The sequence below is a fragment of the Papio anubis genome, chromosome 7 (assembly GCF_008728515.1).
Source record: "Papio anubis isolate 15944 chromosome 7, Panubis1.0, whole genome shotgun sequence".
NCBI classification, from domain to species: domain Eukaryota; kingdom Metazoa; phylum Chordata; class Mammalia; order Primates; family Cercopithecidae; genus Papio; species Papio anubis.
The window spans coordinates 144,669,069-144,689,413 of record NC_044982.1 but is presented as its reverse complement, the minus strand read 5'-3'; the positions used below and the strand labels follow the sequence as shown (position 1 = coordinate 144,689,413).

Below are 20,345 nucleotides of genomic sequence, written 5' to 3'. Positions count from 1 at the left end.
GCATCTGATCACCTTTAGTTGCCTCAGGGATATCATGTCAGACTAACACTATTGACAAATAGATGCCAGAGGCATCAGACTAAGAGGAAACAAAATCAAAGAGAAACAGAGTCTGATAAGGTTGCCAGGTTCAGGTGCTGTTGACTTTCAGGTAGGCACAGTGACAAGTCCAGCAGAAACTGTGCTGCGCTCACACTGATCTGAGCTCTGTGCTGCCTCCCCCAATTCAGTTCCCCATCTTCCCCTGCTAAACACTGTGGAAGCCTGTTGGACACAATTCTTTTAACTGCGGAGAAGTACTCACAGAATTCATCAGTGGATACTTACTGTGTGCTTGCTATTGTGGAGTATTCACTGGAGAGAGTCCTCCACTCAAAGGATATTTAGGCCGGGCACAGTGGCTCACAGCTGTAATCCCAGCACTTTGGGAGGCCGAGGTGGGTAGATCACTTGAGGTCAGGAGTTTGAGACCAGTCTGGCCAACATGGTGAAACCTCATCTCTACCAAAAAATACAAAAATTAGCTGGATGTAGTGGTGCGCACCTGTATCCCAGCTACTCGGGAGGCTGAGGTGGGAGAACTGCTGAACCTGGAAAGTGGAGGTTGCAGTGAGCTAAGATCGTGCCACTGCACTCCAGCCTGGGTGACAGAGTGAGGCCCTGTCTGGAAAAAAGAAAAAGATATTTAGAAAAGATGTGTAAGATGTAATCGCATGTGCTAATGTCACAGGAAGTGGTGCCAAAGGAGTCAAGGGAAGAGGACCACATTCACCCAAGTTGGGTCAGGAAATCTTTAGGGAAGTGGCAAGACTTGAGCCTTCAAAGATGCATGAGACCTAAGTGTTTTCAGAGAAGAGTAGAGCTATTCTGTTTATTAATATTAATAATATATTTGTGATGGTAATTGATGATAATCTTTGTGTTTCAGTGATGAAGATGCTTACCGTCTTTATAACCTGGATGTCTATGGATACCAAATATATGATAAAATGGGCATTTATGGTTCAGTACCTTATCTCCTGGCCCACAAACTGGGCAGAACTATAGGCATTTTCTGGCTGAATGCCTCAGAAACACTAGTGGAGATCAATACAGAGCCTGCAGTAGAGGTGAGCTATGGATCATGGCTACGTGTCATACTTAAAGAAGAAGCAAAACCACTGCAGTGGAGTCATAGCTATTATCTTTGTAGTGGCACTTCTCTGCCACCAAAAGCTTTACAGTATAATCAGTGAATATCAGTAGTATCTACTAAAGGAACAGACTGTTACTTATATATGGCTGGATGTTGCAGGTTAAAGGGATTTTTATTCTGTTCTTTTTCCAGTATACACTGTCCCAGATGGGCCCAGTTGCTGCTAAACAAAAGGTCAAATCTCGAACTCATGTGCACTGGATGTCAGAAAGTGGAATCATTGATGTTTTTCTGCTGACAGGACCTACACCTTCTGATGTCTTCAAACAGTACTCACACCTTACAGGTATTTGCATGGAGAAGTGCCAGTTTCTTGTTCTATTATACATCCTATATCCCATGTGTTATCACTGTAAGTTAATATTTGTTGCACACTGTGTAGAATTTATAACTTACCCAAACATTTTAATTAGCAAGCATTTCTATTCCCATCCTCATCCCATTCAGTTAAGTAAAACATTGCACTGCGTCTAGAATGCTCCACTGTCTAATTCCTAATACTTACCATCTGCTTTCCTTGGAGCTTTTAGCCCCTGGGCTATCTCTACCTTTATCTCAGATGACCAGTATCCCAACTTCAACTTTTCTGTTTTCTTCTTCATTAAAATATGCAACTGGCTTTAGCATGAGAGCATTTTATTTTAAAAGAATGCAAGCTTTTCTCTAAGATCAGAAACAAGACAAGGCATTGCATTTTTACCACTGTTATTCAACATTGTACTGGAATTTCTAGCCAGAGAAATTAGGCAAGAAAACTAAATAGAAGACATCAAAATTGGAAAAGAATAAATAAGATTATAGGAGATGATATGATCCTATATATAGAAAATCCCAAATAATCCACAAAAAAATTACTAGAGGTAGTAAATTCAGCAAAGTTGCAGGGTACAAGATCAGTATATTAATCCGCTCTTGCACTACTATGAAGAAATACCTGAAACTGGGCAATTTATAAAGAAAATAGGTTTAATTGGCTTATGGTTCTGCAGGCTGTACAGGAAGCATGACTGGGGAGGCCTCAGGAAACTTAACAATTATGATGGAAGGCGAAGGGGAAGCAGGCACATCTAACCTGGTCGGAGCAGGAGGAATAGAGGGAGGAGGTGCCACACACTTTTAAACAACCAGATCTTGTGAGAAATCACTATCACAAGAACAGCAAGGGAGAAATCCGCCCCCATGATCCAGTCACCTCCCACCAGGCTCCTCTTCCAACATTGGGGATTACAATTCGACATGAGATTTGGGTGGGAACACAAATCCAAACCATATCAATCAATAACAAAAAAAAATTAGTTCTGTTTCTATGTACCCTCAATGAACAATCCAAAAAAAATTAAGAAAACAGTTCCATTTACAATAACATCCAAAAGAATAAAATACCTAGGAATGCACTTAATGAAGGAGGCGAAAGACTTGTACACTGAAAACTATAAAACATTCCTGAAAGAAATTAAAGAATGCCTAAATCAATGGAAAGATATCCCATGTTCATAGGTTGGAAGGCAATGTTAAGATGGCAGTAATACAGAAAGTGATTTACAGATTCACTGCAGTCCCTATCAAAATTGCAATAGCTTGTTTTGCAGTAGTGGAAAAGCTGATCTTCCATAGAATTGCAAAGGGACCTGAATAGCCAAAACAATCTTAAAAAAGAGAAACAAAGTTGGAAAATTTACACTTCTGATAGGATTTAGCTGTGTCCCCACTCAAATCTCATCACGAATTCCCATGTTGTGGGAGAGACCCAATGGGAGGTAATTGAATCATGGGGGCAGATCTTTCCCGTACTGTTCTGTTGATAGTAAGTCTGTCACATGAGACCTGATGGTTATAAAAAGGGGAGTTTCCCTGCACAAGCACTCTCTTTGTCTACTGCCATTCACGTATGATGTGACATGCTCCTTCTTGCCTTCAGCCACGATTGTGAGGCTTCATGTGGAACTGTAAGTCCAATTAAACTTCTTTCTTTTGTAAGATTGTCCAGTCTCAGGTGTGTCTTAAGCAGATTGAAAATGGAATACAGCTTCTCAATTTCAAACTTACTTCAAAGCTATGGCAATCAAAAGAACATGCCACTGCCCAGGCACAGTGGCCCATGCCTGTAATCCCAGCACTTTGGGAGGCTGAGGTGGGTGGATCACTTGAGGTCAGGAATTTGAGACCAGCCTGACCAACATGGTGAAAACCTGTCTCTACTAAAAATACAAAAATTAGCCAGGCGTCGTGGTGGGCACCTATAATCCCAGCTACTCGGGAGGCTGAGGCAGGAGAATCGATTGAACTCATGAGGCGAGGTGGAGGTTGCAGTGAGCCAAGATTGTGCCACTGCACTCCAGCCTGGGTGACAAAACAAGACTCTGTCTCAAAAAAAAAAAAAAAAAAAGAACGTGCTACTAGAATAAGGATAGACATATAGACCAGTGAAATAGAATTGAGAATCTAGAAATAAACCCATACATTTATAGCCACCCAAACACTGGGATTACAGGCACAAGCCACAGTACTTTGTCCATGTCACCATTATAATTTCAGTAAAGGTTCATGACCATTCGATGAAGAAGAAATAGTCTCTTGAGCATATGGTGTGAGACAGTTGGATATTTGCTTGCAAAAGAATGAAGTTGGACTCCTATATTCAAAATATGTTATATGTATATCATATGCAAAAAACTAACTCAAAATAGATCAACTATGTAAGAGCTAAAACCATAAAACTCTCAGAAGAAAACGGGTCAATCTCCATGAACTTGGATTTGGCAATGGATTCTTAGATATGACAACAAAATCGTGAGCAACAATGACAACAAATACGTGTTAGAATTCACTAAGATTAAAAACTTTTTTGCATCAAAGAACATAAGAAAGTGAAAAAGCAACCTACAGAATGGGAGAAAATGTTTGCAGATTGTGTATCTGATATGGGTCTCTTATCTAGAATACATGCAGAACTTTCTACAACTCAACAACAAAAAGACAGGCTGAGCACTGGGCCCATACCCTTCATGCTCGCCTGCTATACTGTCTGCCACTGAGGGCACATGCAACCCCTAGACCACAACCAAACAGTGACCCAGACTGCTACAGCCACCTTCTGGCACCATATCACAGAGCAGGGGCCCCAGGCTGCAGAGAAAGAGCTTGCAGGGCTCCTGGATAGAACTGCACTTTAGCAATGATAGGAAGGGGAATAGTGCTCCAATATCAGTTTCTGTTTATAATGGTGACATGGGCTGGACACAGTGGCTCACGCCTGTAATCCCAGTGCTTTGGGAAGCCTCCAAAGTACTTCTTTGAATTCAAGTAATCCTCTGCTTTGCTTCCCAAAGGAAGGCTGCAGTGAGCAATGTTCATACTACTGCTCTCCAGCCTAGGCAACAGAGCGAGACCCTATCTCTAAAAAAAAAAAAAAAAAAAAAAAAAAAAAAAAAAAAAATTAATGTAATAGTGACATGGAAAAAATACAGCTGGATGCTTAAAATGAATTTGAATTTGGACAGAGTAGCTCCAAAAGTTCTATGACAGCCTACCTCTTTCACAGACATTGGAGAAAAATAGCTCTCAGTCTGAGGAAGATACCGAGAGAAAGAAAGACGTTGAAAGCATCTTGAAGAAAAGCTCAGGTTGGATATGGGATTGGTCAAGTTGGCCAGAAAATATTCCCCACAAGGAGTTCCTCTTTGAAGCACCTGAAGCACACAGCTACCCAGCATGGAATTTAAAGCCTGATGAGGAAAGGGGTCTTTTTCTCAGCAGAATTTCTAAAGAGTTTTGCTGCTGTCTCATCTGGTGGCCATGGGATTGGGGATCTATATTGGAAGGCATCCGACAACTTCTACCAGCACCTTTTGATGAATAATTTGAATCCAGCTTTGTGCATATAGTGGGGATTTCTATCTGAGCTTGTGACACAGCTAACTCAGAAGCTGTTATGGTCCTTGGGTGGCTGCTTCACTTGTTTTTATTTGTTCTGCAAATACTGCTTTCCTAATTTAGTAAATGAAAGAATAGACACTAAAATCATACTGACCTATACTTATACCTATAGAATCAGTTAATAAGGGAGTCAGACTGTTTAATATCTACTGTTAACAATTTGGCAGTGAATTTTCTTTGGGTATTAGATATAAATATGTAAGTATAGTTTTAATATGTTAGTCATGATATAGTATTTTAAAAATTATCTGTAACCTTAATTCAGTTAAAACACTTTATATTCCAAAAGAATGAATGACAGTGATATTAAAATCACTACATTAAAGGGTTTGCCCAAAATAAATATTGTGGCCTTACTTACACTACTGTGGAAAATATTATGTTTAATTTAAATGGATGCAGGTTGTATACTAAAGACTACACTTAACTATGCTAATTGGGCTTAATAAACAGAAAACAAGTTACAGCTACAAATGCCACCATACACTTCATACACCAGATTATTCTCACTTTTGCAGCATAAGGACTTTAATGTCCAACTATTAGGTAATCAACTTGGATAATGTGTCTGTTGAAGGCACCTACTTAGTGTCTTTTCCTTTTTATCACTCTGGATTGCTGAATTTAATCCTATCCTTTGTGCTCAACTTTTTTGTGCTGTTAAAATCAGCTTTAACCTAAGCGTATCTGTGTCTACTTTAAAAGACTGGAAATGGAAAAAAACATAAATATTTTCCATATCCTTTAAAAAAAGAAAAGAAACCATACTTTAAAAGACTAGAAATGGAAAATAGATAGATAAATCTTTACCAAATCCTTAAAAAAAAAAAAGACAACCCAACTCTAAAATGAGCAAAGGGTTTAAAGAGATATTTCTCCAAAGAAGATAAATAAATGAACAACAAGCACATGAAAATATACTCAACATTGTTAGTCATTAGGAAAATGCAAGTCAAAACCACAGTAAAATATCACTTCGCACCCACTAGGATGGCTAAATCCAAAAAATGGAAAAACATAAGTGTTTACGAGGATGTAGAGAAATTGGAACATTGCCGGTGGAAATGTAAAATGGTTCAGCCATTGCAGAAAACAGTTTGGCATTTCCTCAAAACGTTAAACATAGAATTACCATATGAACCAGTGTGATGGTTAATTTTATGTGTCAATTTGTCTAGTTTAGATGTCTCTGTGAAGGTATTTTTTAATGAGATTAACATTTAAGTCAGTAGACTTTGAAGAAAGCAGATTACTCTCCATAATGAGAGTGGGCCTCATCCAGTAGTTGAAGGCCTTGGAGAAAAAGACTAAGGTCCCTGGGGAAAACAGAATATTTCCAGCTTGCCTTCAGGCTCAAGCTGCAGCATCAACTCTTCCCTGGTTCTCTAGTATGCCAGTATCTCCTGCAAAACTCAGACTTGCCAGCCCCTACAATCACATGAGCCAGTTACTTTAAGTAAATCAGTATTTGTATCTCTCTCTCTGTGTGTATACATAATTTATAAATATATAAATATATTCAATATAAATCCTATTAATTCTGTTTCTCTGAAAAACCCTGTGTTCTCTGAAGAACCCTAACTGATACACCCAGCAATTCTACTCCTAGGAATATGCACAAGGGAATTGAAAGCAGGGACTCAACAGATACATGTATGCCAATGATCACTGTAGCATTATTCATGACTGTAGGATCCAGCCTTACGGAGCTTAGTGGGTGTTCTCCCCATGTGTAGAGACGAGAGATTGTAAGAAATAAAGATACAAGACAAAGAGATAAAGAGAAAACAGCTGGGCCCCGGGGACCACTACCACCAAGACGCGGAGACCGGTAGTGGCCCTGAATGACTGGGCACGCTGATATTTATTGCGTACAAGACAAGGGGGGCAGGGTAAGGAAGGTGAGTTGTCCTAGTGATTGATAAGGTCAAGCAAGTCATGTGATCATGGGACAGGGGGCCCTTCCCTTTTAGGTAGTCAAAGCAGAGAGGAAAGGCAGCATACATCAGTGTTTTCTTCTGTGCACTTGTAAGAAGATCAAAGACTTTAAGACTTTCACTATTTCTTCTACCGCTACCTACTACGAACTTCAAAGAGGAACCAGGAGTATGGGAGGAACATGAGAGTGGACAAGGAGCGTGACCACTGAAGCACAGCACCGCAGGGAGGGGTTTAAGCCTCCAGATGACTGTGGGCAGGCCTGAATGATATCCAGCCTCCCACAAGAAGCTGGTGGAGCAGAGTGTTCTCTGACTCCTCCAAGGAAAGGGAGACTCCCTTTCGTGGTCTGCTAAGTAACGGGTGCCTTCCCAGTCACTGGCGTTACCGCTTGACCAAGGAGCCCTCAGGCAGCCCTTATGCAGGTGTGACAGAGGGCTCACCTCTTGCCTTCTAGGTCACTTCTCACAATGTCCCTTCTGTACCTGACCCTATACCCACCAGTTATTCCTAGGTTATATTAGTAATGCAACAAAGAGTAATATTAAAAGCTAATGATTAATAATGTTTATACTAATGATTGATAATTATCCATGATCATCTCTATATCTAATTTGTATTGTAACTATTCTTTATTCTAACTATTTTCTTTATTATACTGCTACAGTTTGTGCCTTCAGTCTCTTGCCTTGGCACCTGGGTAATCCTTCACCCACACATGATAACCAAAAGGTAGAAACAATCCAAGTGCCCATCAAAGATTAACAAATAAAATGTGGTATATACATATAACAGAATATTATTCAGCTATAAAAAGAAATGAAGTTCTGATACATGCTGCAACATGAATGAACCTTGAAAATATGGAAAATGAAATAAGACAGTCATGAAAGGACAAGTGCTATACAATCCACTTATATGAAGTAGCTACAGTATGCAAATTTGTCAAGACAGAGATTAGAGGGGGCTGACAGGTGTGAGTGACGGGGATTTACTGCTTACTGATTACAGAGTTTCTGCTTGGGGTGATGTAAAGTTTTTAGAAATAGTGGTAATGCTTGTCCTACATGGTGAATGTGATTAATGCCACTGAATTGGATACTTGGAAATGATTAAAATGGCAAATTTTGCTATACATGTTTTACCACAATTTTTAAGAATCAGTAATGTAATATGCCATAAAAACCCACATTGAATTGTGCATTTTAGATGGGTGAATTGCATGGTATGTGAATTCAGTAAAGCTGTTAAAAATAAAAGTGTTGCAGCATCATTTCTGCTGCATTCAGTTGATAAAAGCAAGCTAAGTCTAGCCCATGTTCAAGGGTGTTCAATTCCAATTGCGACGGGAGGAATGACAATTTATGGATATGGGTACCCATGCAGGAATAAGTGCTATCAAAGCCCACCTGCAGCTACATTCCACATTGTTATTAGTGAGAATGCTGGTTTATGATAAAGCTCTTCAAAAATACTGGATCTCCCACCATGTTCAAAGACAGTAAAGATTATTTGTGGACTCCTACTGAGGGTTTAGCTCAATCATACACCATACCCACCTCCGTCTCCCACCCAATCTAGTTATATCACAATTTTTGGTTAAATCAATATTCAGTGTTTACATTTTTCACATGCTCAAGGGTGTCTGATACTTTATCCAGTCTACTTCTTTCCCTGGAGACTATCTTCCCTACCAGAGCTCTTCATCTTTCTCCTCCCATCTGGACCATTGCTCTCTAGGTTCCCTGCAAAGCTTTCATCTCAGAACTTACCTTCACTGTTTTCTGGTGTTGTATCCCTCCTTTCTTCAGTTCCTTGTTTTTCTCTTTTCTGATGTATTCCCTTGTTGTGTTTGTTTGTTTGTAGCATCTTCTGGTAGTTTCCCAAGAACGTTTGCATTGGAGGTACTCTTTTTGCCTCCTTGCAGGTATGAAACCTTATCTTTTTTCCTACCTTTACCCTTGGTTGATAATTTGCCTATCAGGGCTGAATATTCTTTCTCTGAGAATTTGAAGGCATTTCTCCTCAGAAATAATATCACACACATCTACAACCATCTGATCTTTGACAAACCTGACAAAAAAAAAAAAAAAAGAAATGAGGAAAGGATTCCGTATTTAATAAATGGTGCTGGGAAAACTGGCTAGCCATAAGTAGAAAGCTGAAATTGGATCCTTTCCTTACACTTTATACAAAAATTAATTCAAGATGGATTAGAGACTTAAATGTCAGACCTAAAACCATAAAAACCCTAGAAGAAAACCTAGGCAATACCATTCAGGACATAGGCATGGGCAAGGACTTCATGTCTAAAACACCAAAAGCAACGGCAACAAAAGCCAACATTGACAAATGGGATCTAATTAAACTAAAGAGCTTTTGCACAGCAAAAGAAACTGCCATCAGAGTGAACAGGCAACCTGCAGAATGGGAGAAAATTCCTGCAATCTACTCATCTGACAAAGGGCTAATATCCAGAACCTACAAAGAACTCAAACAAATTTACAAGAAAAAACAACCCCATCAAAAAGTGGGCAAAGGATATGAACAGACACTTCTCAAAAGAAGACATTTATTCAGCCAACAGACACATGAAAAAATGTTTATCATCACTGGCCATCAGAGAAATGAAAATCAAAACCACAATGAGATACCATCTCACACCAGTTAGAATGGCAATCATTAAAAAGTCAAGAAACAACAGGTGCTGGAGAGGATGTGGAGAAATAGGAACACTTTTACACTGTTGGTGGTACTGTAAACTAGATCAATCATTGTGGAAGACAGTGTGGCAATTCCTCAGGGACCTAGAACTAGAAATACCATTTGACCCAGCCATCCCATTACTGTGTATATACCCAAAGGATTATAAATCATGCTGCTATAAAGACACATGCACACGTGTGTTTATTGCGGCACTATTCACAATAGCAAAGACTTGGAACCAACCCAGATGTCCATCAGTGACAGACTGGATTAAGAAAATGTGGCACATATACACCTATACAGCTGGGCCCCAGGTAATCTATGCAGCTATAAAAAAGGATGAGTTTTATAGCTGGGCCCTGGGAATACTATGCAGCTATAAAAAAGGATGAGTTCATGTCCTTTGTAGGGACATGGATGCAGTTGGAAACCATCATTCTCAGCAAACTATCGCAAGAACAGAAAACCAAACACCGCATGTTCTCACTCATAGATGGGAACTGAACAATTAGAACACTTGGACACAGGGTGGGGAACATCACACACCGGGGCCTGTTGTGGGGTGGGGGGACGGGGGAGGGATAGCATTAGGAGATATACTTAATGTAAATGACGAGTTAATGGGTACAACACACCCACATGGCACATGTATACATATGTAACAAACCTGCACATTGTGCACACATACCCTAGAACATAAAGTATTAAAAAAAAAAAGATATAAGAGACTTGAACAACATTAAAAAAAAGAATTTGAAGGCATTTCTTTTATTGCCTTTTACCTTCTTGCTTCAAAACCATTCTTAATTCTATTCCTTTGTTCCTCTGTGTGTAATCTATCTTTTCTCTCTGAAATACCTTCTCTTTATCATTAACATTCCAAATTTCCAGTATTCTGAAATTTTATAATAAAATCCCTTGATGGAGATCTTTTGTTTGTTTGTTTGAGTCAGGATTTTGCTCTGTGCCCAGGTTGGAGTGCAGTGGTGTCATCATGGTTCACTGCAGCATCAAACTCCTGGGCTCAAGTGATCATCACACCTCAGAATCCTGAGTAGATGGGACTTACAGGCATGTGCCACCATGCCCAACTAATTTTTTCATTTTTTGTATAGGCAGGGTTTCCCTAGGTTACCCAGGCTAGTCTTAAAACCCTAGGCTCAAGGGATCCGCCCACCTTGGCCTCCCAAAGTGCTCTGCAGGGATTACAGGTGTGAGCCACTGTGACTGGCCCTAGGTCTTTTAAAATAATCATTGTTCTGGATGTTAGATGTGGACCCCTTCAATCCTGAGAATTGTGTCCTTCAGTTCTGAGAAACTGTTTTGTATTATTCCTTAGATTAATTTTTCCCTTCCTTCTTTCTACTCTACGGATTTTATAATCTCCTTTTCCTTTTTTTGCCTAGTTTTTGAGCAATTTTCTCAATTTTATCTTCTAGGCCTTCCATTTATGCTATCATGTTTCTGCTTTCTAGGAGCTCTTTCTTATCCTCTGATGGTTCCTTGGTTTTTGTTTTCATGTTATGCAAAGCAATGGCAAAACATTTATTATCCTGAAATGTGTACATCCTATTTTTTTTCAAGTAGCAAATTTGTTGGTGATGTAATTTATTTAACCTGTTTCAGTTGGACAGACTCATGATCATTGCTGCTCTGTATAATTTCAAGTCTGATGATAAGTTTTTTGTTTTTTTGTTTTTAGGAGACAGGGTCTCACTCTGTTGCCCAGGCTAGAGTGCAGTGGCGTGACCATGGCTCACTACAGCCTCTAGCTCCTGGGCTCAAGCGATCCTTCCAGTTTAGCCTCCTAAGTAGCTGTGGCCGTGGGCATGTGCCACATGCCCAGCTAATTCTTTTTATTTATGTACTTTAATTTTTTTGTTGAGATGGGGTCTTGCTATGTTGCCCAGGTTAGTCTTGAACTCCTGGTCTCAATCAATCCTCTTGCCTCATCTTTCCAAAGCAGTGAGATCTTCTAAGTATTTTTACCCCACTTCTAAAACTTGATGAGGAATTCAAAATAGCACACCGCATTAAATGACATTTATTGTTTTATAAATTGTATACAGGTTGAGTATTCCATGCTTGGGACTCTAGAGTGTTTCAGATTTGGGATTATTTTGAATTTTTGAATATTTTCATTAAACTTACTGGTTGAACATTCCAATCTGAAAATCCAAAACCCAAAATGCTCCAATGAGCATTTCCTTTGAGTGTCATGTTGGTGTTCAAAAAGTTTCAGATTTTAGAGGCCAGGTGTGGTGGCTCATGACTGTAATCCGAGCACTTTGGGGGGCCAAAGTGGGTGATCACCTAAGGTCAGGAGTTTGAGACCAGCCTAGTCAACATGGTGAAACCCCGTCTCTACTAAAAAGTACAAAAATTAGCTGGGCATGGTGGCACGCACCTGTAGTCCCAGCTACTCAGGAGGCTGAGGCAGGAGAATTGCTTGAACCCAGAGGCAGAGGTTGCAGTGAGCCAAGATCACACCACTGCACTCTAGCCTGGGTGACAGAGCTAGACTCCATCTTAAAAAAAAAAAAAAAAATTCAGATTTTAGAGTACTTCAGATTTTGGATTTTTGAATTAGGGATACTCAAGCTACAGTTGTTTTTGTTTTTGTTTTTGTTTTGAGGCGGAGTCTCGCTCTGTCACCCAGGCTGGAGTGCAGTGGCGCAATCTCGGCTCACTGCAAGCTCCACTTCCTGGGTTTACGTCATTCTCCTGCCTCAGCCTCCCGAATAGCTGGGACTACAGGTGCCCGCCACCTCGCCCGGCTAGTTTTTTGTACTTTTTAGTAGAGACGGGGTTTCACCGTGTTAGCCAGGATGGTCTCGATCTCCTGACCTCGTGATCCACCCCTCTCGGCCTTCCAGAGTGCTGGGATTACAGGCTTGAGCCACCGCGCCCGGCTCAACCTACACTTGTTTTATGCTATCCTTGTCTTGTTTAAGGGTACAATACTTTTTTTCGTCTCTCTAGAGATACTGATAATGTTTTGATATTTACTTTGATTCCTTGCATTGTCCCTGTTTTCTTGGAGATCCTTTTATTCTGTTTCCTTATTTGAGTCACTTTCTCTGATTTTGGAGACTTTGCTCAAATGTGAGTTTTGAGACGGAGTCTCACTCTATTGCCCAGACTGGAGTGCAGTGGTGCAATCTCGACTCACTGCAACCTCTGCCTCCTGGGTTCAAGCAATTCTCCTGCCTCAGCCTCCCGAGTAGCTGGGACTACAGGTGCCCGCCACCACACCTGGATAATTTTTGTATTTTTAGTAGAGACAGGATTTCACCATGTTGGCCAGGCTGGTCTAGAACTCCTGACTTCAAGTGATCCACTCGCCCCAGCCTCCCAAAGTGCTGGGATTACAGACATGAGCCCCTACACCCACCTCCATTCATATTTCATGGTGAGGCTCTGTGTGCCTAGATGAGGCTTCCACTCTAGTTTTGAGAGTGGGTGTGTCTACTGGTGTTTGGGACCAGGGTGAGCTCTTCCATCAGTAGCCTCCTCAATAGCACTCTGGGGAGAGCTTCCCTGGCTTTGCCCAACAGTTACCACCCCACTCCTGCCTGCCACGTGCCAAATTTTTGTTGAAATTACTCCACTCCCATTCTCTTTGTTTTTGTGGCTTTCTTTCTTTTTTCTTTTCTTTACTCAGATTTTAGTGTGACTTTAGGAGGGGAAGGAGATACATGCAAGTGGTTGACCAGAAGTCCTTCACATTATCAGTAAACATTTTGATAATAATTTACTGAAATTTCTTCCCAACTTCAGTCTCTTTACCTTCAAGTGAGTCCGAATGCTGCACCCTGACTTAATTTTTCTTAAATATAGATCTGCTAAGATTACATCTTGCCAGACTTTTGATGGCTTCTCATAAGACAAGATTCAGAATTCCTAACCTCAATTACAAAGCCCTTCACAATCTGACCCTATTCAGTTTCATCTTCTACTGGTCTTTCTCACACTGTGACACCCTGGAGTATTTGTTTTTCTGTAAACCTGTCATGTACTTCTTTGCCTCTGTGTTTTTTCTATTCCCTGTGCCCCGAATGCTCTATCTATTCTTCCTATCTGGTCTATTCCTACTTAGTCTGCAAGGTCCAAACCAGGTTTTATCTCCTCTGTGAAGCCTTTCAAGACCCTATACTTCACCGCAGGCAGAATGTATTAACCTCTCTGTGTTCTGGTAGCGCTAGACTGATACGTTAACCTGGTAGTTATACCTCAGGGCAGAGCACTTTATTTACATTCCTGCCTCATTAGCCAGGTTGTCACTTCCTTAAAGGCAAGGACTATGCTGTCTTCTCCTTGATATTCTAAGCGTGAGCTCAGTGCTGAATACTCTGTAGACGTTCAGGAAATGTTTATCAAATGAATAATGCTCATTGCGGTGGCGGTTGACTCAGTTGTCATCCCCCTCTTTTAGGCACACAAGCCATGCCCCCTCTTTTCTCTTTGGGATACCACCAGTGCCGCTGGAACTATGAAGATGAGCAGGACGTAAAAGCAGTGGATGCAGGGTTTGATGAGCATGACATTCCTTATGATGCCATGTGGCTGGACATAGAGCACACTGAGGGCAAGAGGTACTTCACCTGGGACAAAAAAAGATTCCCAAACCCCAAGAGGATGCAAGAGCTGCTCAGGAGCAAAAAGCGTAAGGTAAAATAAGCCAACATTTCTGAACCTTTTAATTACAGAGTTTTAAAAAATGTTTTAAACTTGCCTTGGCACGTCAATGGTAGAGAAACATCTGATAAAAAATGGCTGTGAAAATAGTAGATTCAAATATAATTGTCACTGTGGTAAGAGAGAAAATGAATGGTGAAAAGGCGATGACCCCATCCATTCCTGGCTTAGTTATCTAGGTCCCCATAATGAAGAAAGGGTCTAGCATTTTCAGTTCCATTTGTTGTGGCCACCCTGCAGTAATATGATCTCCCCACTCAAAATTTGGTTTCCGTGTCTCAGTTGGTGACACCACCCAGGCACCAAGGGTAATTAAAAAGTTTATTACTCATATAATGAGAATTTCTGGGGAGAGCAGGGGTGGCTCCCAAGCCGGTTTGAAAATGGCTTGAGAGAACTGAGAAAGCAGATTGACTCAGTTTTTATGGTGGTTAGCGGGTGGGGACAGGGCAAGGGCTCTTGCACGCAGGCTGAAGCTTAGATAGTTTGAACACCCTGCTGGCACCAAAGGAGGGAGCACTAGAGCTTTATTTGTTGGCTTGTCCAGATACGGGCAGAAGGGTGAGCGGGGAGTAGCAGGGCTTGAAAAACCCTTAACAGTCAAATATCAAATATAATATCAAATTCTTTAATACACTGTTTTTCATGCATGCTTCCTTGGTGGACTCCAGCTGTCAATCTGGCCAAAAAAAGAATAGAAATAGAAAATGGGGAGGGAGAGAAGCCACTGGAACATGTATAATGCTGTTTTCCAGTTCCAGGAGTGGTGGTGGTGGTAATAGCGATAATGAAAAGATGGAAGGAGAGAAAAAAATGGAGAGAGAAGTGGGGTGAAACCCTATGTATATCATGTAAATGAATAAAGTCCCTCTCCTTGAAAGTAAGGTTGACTTTTCAACCCATTCCTTTGACCTCCCCACCAGGCTTTTCACAGATGGCCAGAGCCAATCCATTTAACTCCTAATTTCCTAATTAATAAATAGCTACCATATATCAAGCTATTATGGGCTAGGCAATATAGTAAAACACATTATTCCATCCAGTGATGACAAAACTATAAGGTAGGTCTTGTTACCCCATATTTTAGATGAAGAACCTAAGGCTTAGACTGGTTTCAAAATTTATGCAAAGGCACACGGTGAATAAATAGCAAGACAAGAATCTGAACCCTGGTCTGCCTGACTCCAGATCTTCTGTCCTTAATAAGTAGTTATTTACCGAGGAACCTTCAAGATGCTATACTAGTGCTGAAGAGTATACAGAGATGAGCTCCTTGTGGTCTTACAGGGAGTGAAGAAAAGGCAAGTATCCAGCCACAATACAGGGAAGTAACATAAGGGCCAAAGAAAGGTCAGGGTAGGAGACAGGCCAAGAAAGAGAAGATTGTATCCTCAAAACTTAAGCAGGGCTTTGTTTCAGAGGTGCATTTTATTTTATTTATTTATTTTTATTTAATTTTTTTTTCGGGACAGAGTCTCACTCTGTCACCCAGGCTGGAGTGCCATATTGCAATCTTGGCTTACTGCGTCCTCTACCTCCTGGATTCATGTAATTCTCCTGCCTCAGCTTTCTGAGTAGCTAGAATTACAGGCATGTGCCACTATGGCCAGCTAATTTTTGTATTTTTAGTAGAGACGGGGTTTCACCATGTTGGCCAGGCTGGTCTTGAACTCCTGACCTCAGGTGATCTGCCTGCCTGGGGCTCCCAAAGTGCTGGGGTTACAGGCGTGAGCCACCATGTCTGGCCTAGAAGTGCATTTTAGATGAGCCCTGAAGGATGTTCCTAACTAATGGGTAAGCAGGGAGAGGGAAGAGGGCAGTGCAGCCAGAGGAAGGAGCATTAAGGGTGTTCGGAAAGTAGTGCACAGGCAAGGCTGACAGCAAGGCATGTGAGGGTTCTAATAGTGGAGGATCTGACCAGAAAGGTTGGGACCTTTTTGTAAACCGCTTTGTATGCATTTGGAAACATTACAAGTTTTTGAATAAGGGGTTAATATCCAGAATATATAACAAACTCCTACAACTCAGCAACAGAAAAACAGTTAAAAAGTGGGCAAGGAACTTGAATAGACATCTCTCCAAAGTAGATACACAAGTAGCCAACAAGCACAAGAAAAGATGCTCAACACCACTAATCATTAGGGAAATGCAAACCAAGACCATAGTGAAATCCCATTTTACATAATTAAGATGACTACTATTTAAAAAAAAAAAAAAACAAGTGTTGGCAAGGATGTAGAGAAATTGGAATCCTTGTGCACCGTTGGTAGGAATGCAAAATGGTACAGCTGTTATGATATGATCGTTCCTCAAAAATTTTAAAATGGAATTACTGTATGATCCAACAATTCCACTTATGAGTATATACCCAAAGGAATTGGAAGCAGGAACCTGAACAGATATTTATACACCCATGTTTATCGCAGCATTAGTCACAGTAGTCAAAAGGTCAAAGCAACCCGAGCTGCTTGGGTTGCAGCTCCCTTGACAGATGAATATGTAAACAAAATGTGGTATATACATACAACAGAATATTATTCAGCCTTTAAAAGGAAGGAAATTCTAATAGATACTAAAGCATGGATGAACCTTGAGGATAAATGCTAAGTGAAATAAGCCAGTTACAAAAAGACAAATACCACGTGATTCCACTAATTTGAAGTAATTGGAGTAGTCAGATTCATAGAGACAGAAAGTATTATAGAATGGTAGTTGCTGGAGCTGGGAGGAGGGAATGAGAAATCATTATTTAATGGGTATAAAGGTTTAGTTTTGCAACATGAGAGAGTTCTGGAGATTGACTACACAACATTGTGAATGTGCATACTTAACAGTATTAAACTGCACACTTAAAAAAGGTTAAGATGGTAAATTTTATGTTACGTGTATTTTACCACAATTTAAAAATTTAGGCTGGGTGCAGTGGCTCACACCTGTAATCCCAGCACTTTGGGAGGCCGAGGTGGGCAGATCATCTGAGGTCAGGAGTTCGAGATCAGCCTGGCCAATATGATGAAACCCTATCTCTACTAAAAATACAAAAAAAAAAAAAAATTAGCCCAGCATGGTGGCGGGCACCTGTAATCCTAGCTACTTGGGAGGCTGAGGCAGGAGAATCGCTTGAACCCAGGAGGTGGAGGTTGCAGTGAGCCGAGATCGTGCCACTGCACTCCAGCCTAAGTGACAGAGCAAGACTGTCTCAAAAAACAAACAAACAAACAAAATTTAAGAAAAAGTTTGAGCAATGAAGAATTAAACTTTAATATTCAGGACTGATTAGAATAGAGATGAGGAAGGAGGATTAGATGGTGTTCTGGCCAAATAAAGTGTTATTGAGGCCCTAGACTGGTAGAAGTGATGGTATTACAAAGTCACGGAGAGATGCTAGAGACGTGACACTGTGGCTTACAACTTTTCTCAAATCTCCTTCCTAATATGCCTGCACCAGTGGGCTTGGGGACTTCATTTGTTTTTAACATGTTATTCTCTTAGTTTCTTTAATGTTTGCTCATATCAATGTTATCTGAGCATCTAAATGTCTAGGGAGCACGTACCCTGCCTACTTAGTTCTCTATGTATAGTATACAGCACCCATCATCATGGACAGATAGACACTTAATGCTATTTAAAGAACATCTATTGGTTAGGCAGCAATAATTATAAAAGAGCATTGGCCTATTTTGCTTTTGTTTTTGTTTTTGTTTTTTTTCTTTTTTAGAGATGGGGTCTTGTTCTGTCACTCAAGCTGGATTGCAGTGTCATCATCATGGCTCACTGTAGCTGCAACCTCCCCAGCTCAAACAATCCTCTTGCCTCAGCCTCCTGAGTAGCTGGGACCACGAGTGGACACCACCACGCCCAGCTAATTTTTAAATTTTTTTGTGGAGACAGGGTACCACTATGTTGCCCAGGCTGGTCTTAAACTCCTGGCCTTAAGCAGTCCTCCCACCTTGACCTCCCAAAGTGTTGGGATTGCAGGTGTGAGCCGCTGCGCCTGGCCAGCATTGACCCAGTTTTGCTATCAGTTGAAATTCTCATAAGCACATGAAAGGTTATAGGGTTTTACTGGTGTCTGAAATACTTATTTTGTTTTGTTTTTGGTTTTGTGTCTGAAATATTTCAATACTAGTTGTAGTTGTTTGTAAAAACTTAGCCCCCAAACTATGGTGGAAACATTTCATACATGAACATTTGTCTTACATAAAACTGATGAGACCTCCAAACCTTCATGTCCTGACAGCTTGTGGTCATCAGTGATCCCCACATCAAGATTGATCCTGACTACTCAGTATATGTGAAGGCCAAAGATCAGGGCTTCTTTGTGAAGAATCAGGAAGGGGAAGACTTTGAAGGAGTGTGCTGGCCAGGTTTGAAATCACTTTATACACTTATTATTTCCACTTGTTCTGTCCCAATTAATAAAGGCTGCATGGTGCTCATTGTGCTCCCTTGTAGATGTCTTTTGCTCCTCTAGCTACATTTTAAGCATATAATTTAAGGAAGAGATAGTATTGCCTTCTTTTATATCTTTCATAACACTTGGTACTGTATGCTTTGTATGTATTTATCAATCAATAATTGAATGAATGAAAAATAAGCAAACCTCAGTGGCATGCTGTTTCTCTAAGCAAACAGTGGTAAAAAGTTGGGGAATAAGACAAGCGGAGGAGGAGAAAGAAAAAAGGGGATTCTGCAAGCTCTCTCCTTGTAATTGCTCTTCACCCTTTTAGCCCATAGTTTTGGCTTCCCAGGCTTTCATGAGTGACCTCAGCCACCCTGGTGACTATGAATTGTTCATTTCAAAAGTTATTAAAAGTTATTAATTTAAAGCCTTGGTAGAAACTCCCCAAGGACAAAAGGAAAATCACCACATTGTTTAGAAATAGAGATAAAGAGTCAGCACCATCTCTTATAAATCCATGCACTGTAGAGAAACCCTGTACCTTTCTTTTTTTCCCTTTACATCCCTTGAACACAATTCTCTGTTCTCTTTAAGAACCAAGAGATCACTGCAGGATATTTACCATCCTTACTTGGGCTGTCTTAGGCCATCAGTAAGGGACAGGCTCCATCATGATGCTTGTGCATTGGCATTCCCCTGGGCCTCTGGTATTGAAAGATCTAGTGATTATCACTAGAGCCCAGCATTGCCTTCATTCACTTCTCAACAGACCATGCCTGTGTCAGCCAACTTTCATGTTTATGTAAGGTGCCCATTTCCCAGCTCTCACATCTGATATCTTCTTTACAATGCATCTTACTGTGAGGACCACTGTTCTTGACAGGCTCCCTACTGTTCTGCCTCCACAGGTCTCTCCTCTTACCTGGATTTCACCAATCCCAAGGTCAGAGAGTGGTATTCAAGTCTTTTTGCTTTCCCTGTTTATCAGGTTGGTTTTTATTCCTTTGTTCTTTTCGAGTTACCTGAAAGAGTGAAAGAAGCAGAAAAAGTGATTGAATAAAACTATTCTTTTTCATTGAGTAGCTTTTCATATATAATGCTTTTATTAAAAGGCAAGTATGGCCACCACATTACAGACTCTGGGGGTGCTGGGAGAGGTGCCATATGCATAACCAAATGCACAAAAGCTGTGATTTTGACCTCTATTATAATAGACTCTATGATATATCAAAGTACTTTATAGCAGAGGTTTATTATATTTTCAAATTGCTATATATATTTTTATATAAAATTGTATTCCATAACTGTTATTTAAATACGATGATACATGTGAAAATATCTTACAACATATTTGTCATTAAAAGTGAAGTGTGATTTTTAAATAATCTGATAAGAACCACAGAGAAAACTGCAGAGGCCACATCTGGAGAACTGTTTTCAACCAATTATGATGATATTAATGATGGCAGT

General features: G+C 40.5%; 1 protein-coding gene across 16 annotated transcripts in view; it reads left to right on the top strand.

Annotated features, from left to right (window-relative positions):
* Positions 1–20,345, top strand: part of GANC (glucosidase alpha, neutral C) — a 108,326-nt gene that overhangs the window by 46,674 nt on the left and 41,307 nt on the right. For 15 of the 16 annotated variants that reach the window (XR_004185187.1, XM_021940463.1, XM_021940465.1 and 12 more), the window contains 5 exons: positions 929–1,109; positions 1,328–1,481; positions 14,211–14,446; positions 18,714–18,840; positions 19,784–19,863. Coding sequence is in view for 15 of the 16 variants with exons in the window: in XM_021940463.1 (XP_021796155.1) it covers positions 929–1,109; positions 1,328–1,481; positions 14,211–14,446; positions 18,714–18,840; positions 19,784–19,863 (778 nt within the window). In the remaining variant the exon portion in view is untranslated. Of the gene's footprint in view, positions 1–928; positions 1,110–1,327; positions 1,482–4,736; positions 5,559–14,210; positions 14,447–18,713; positions 18,841–19,783; positions 19,864–20,345 lie in introns of those variants that run through there. The other variant, XM_021940476.1, reaches the window with a different exon arrangement.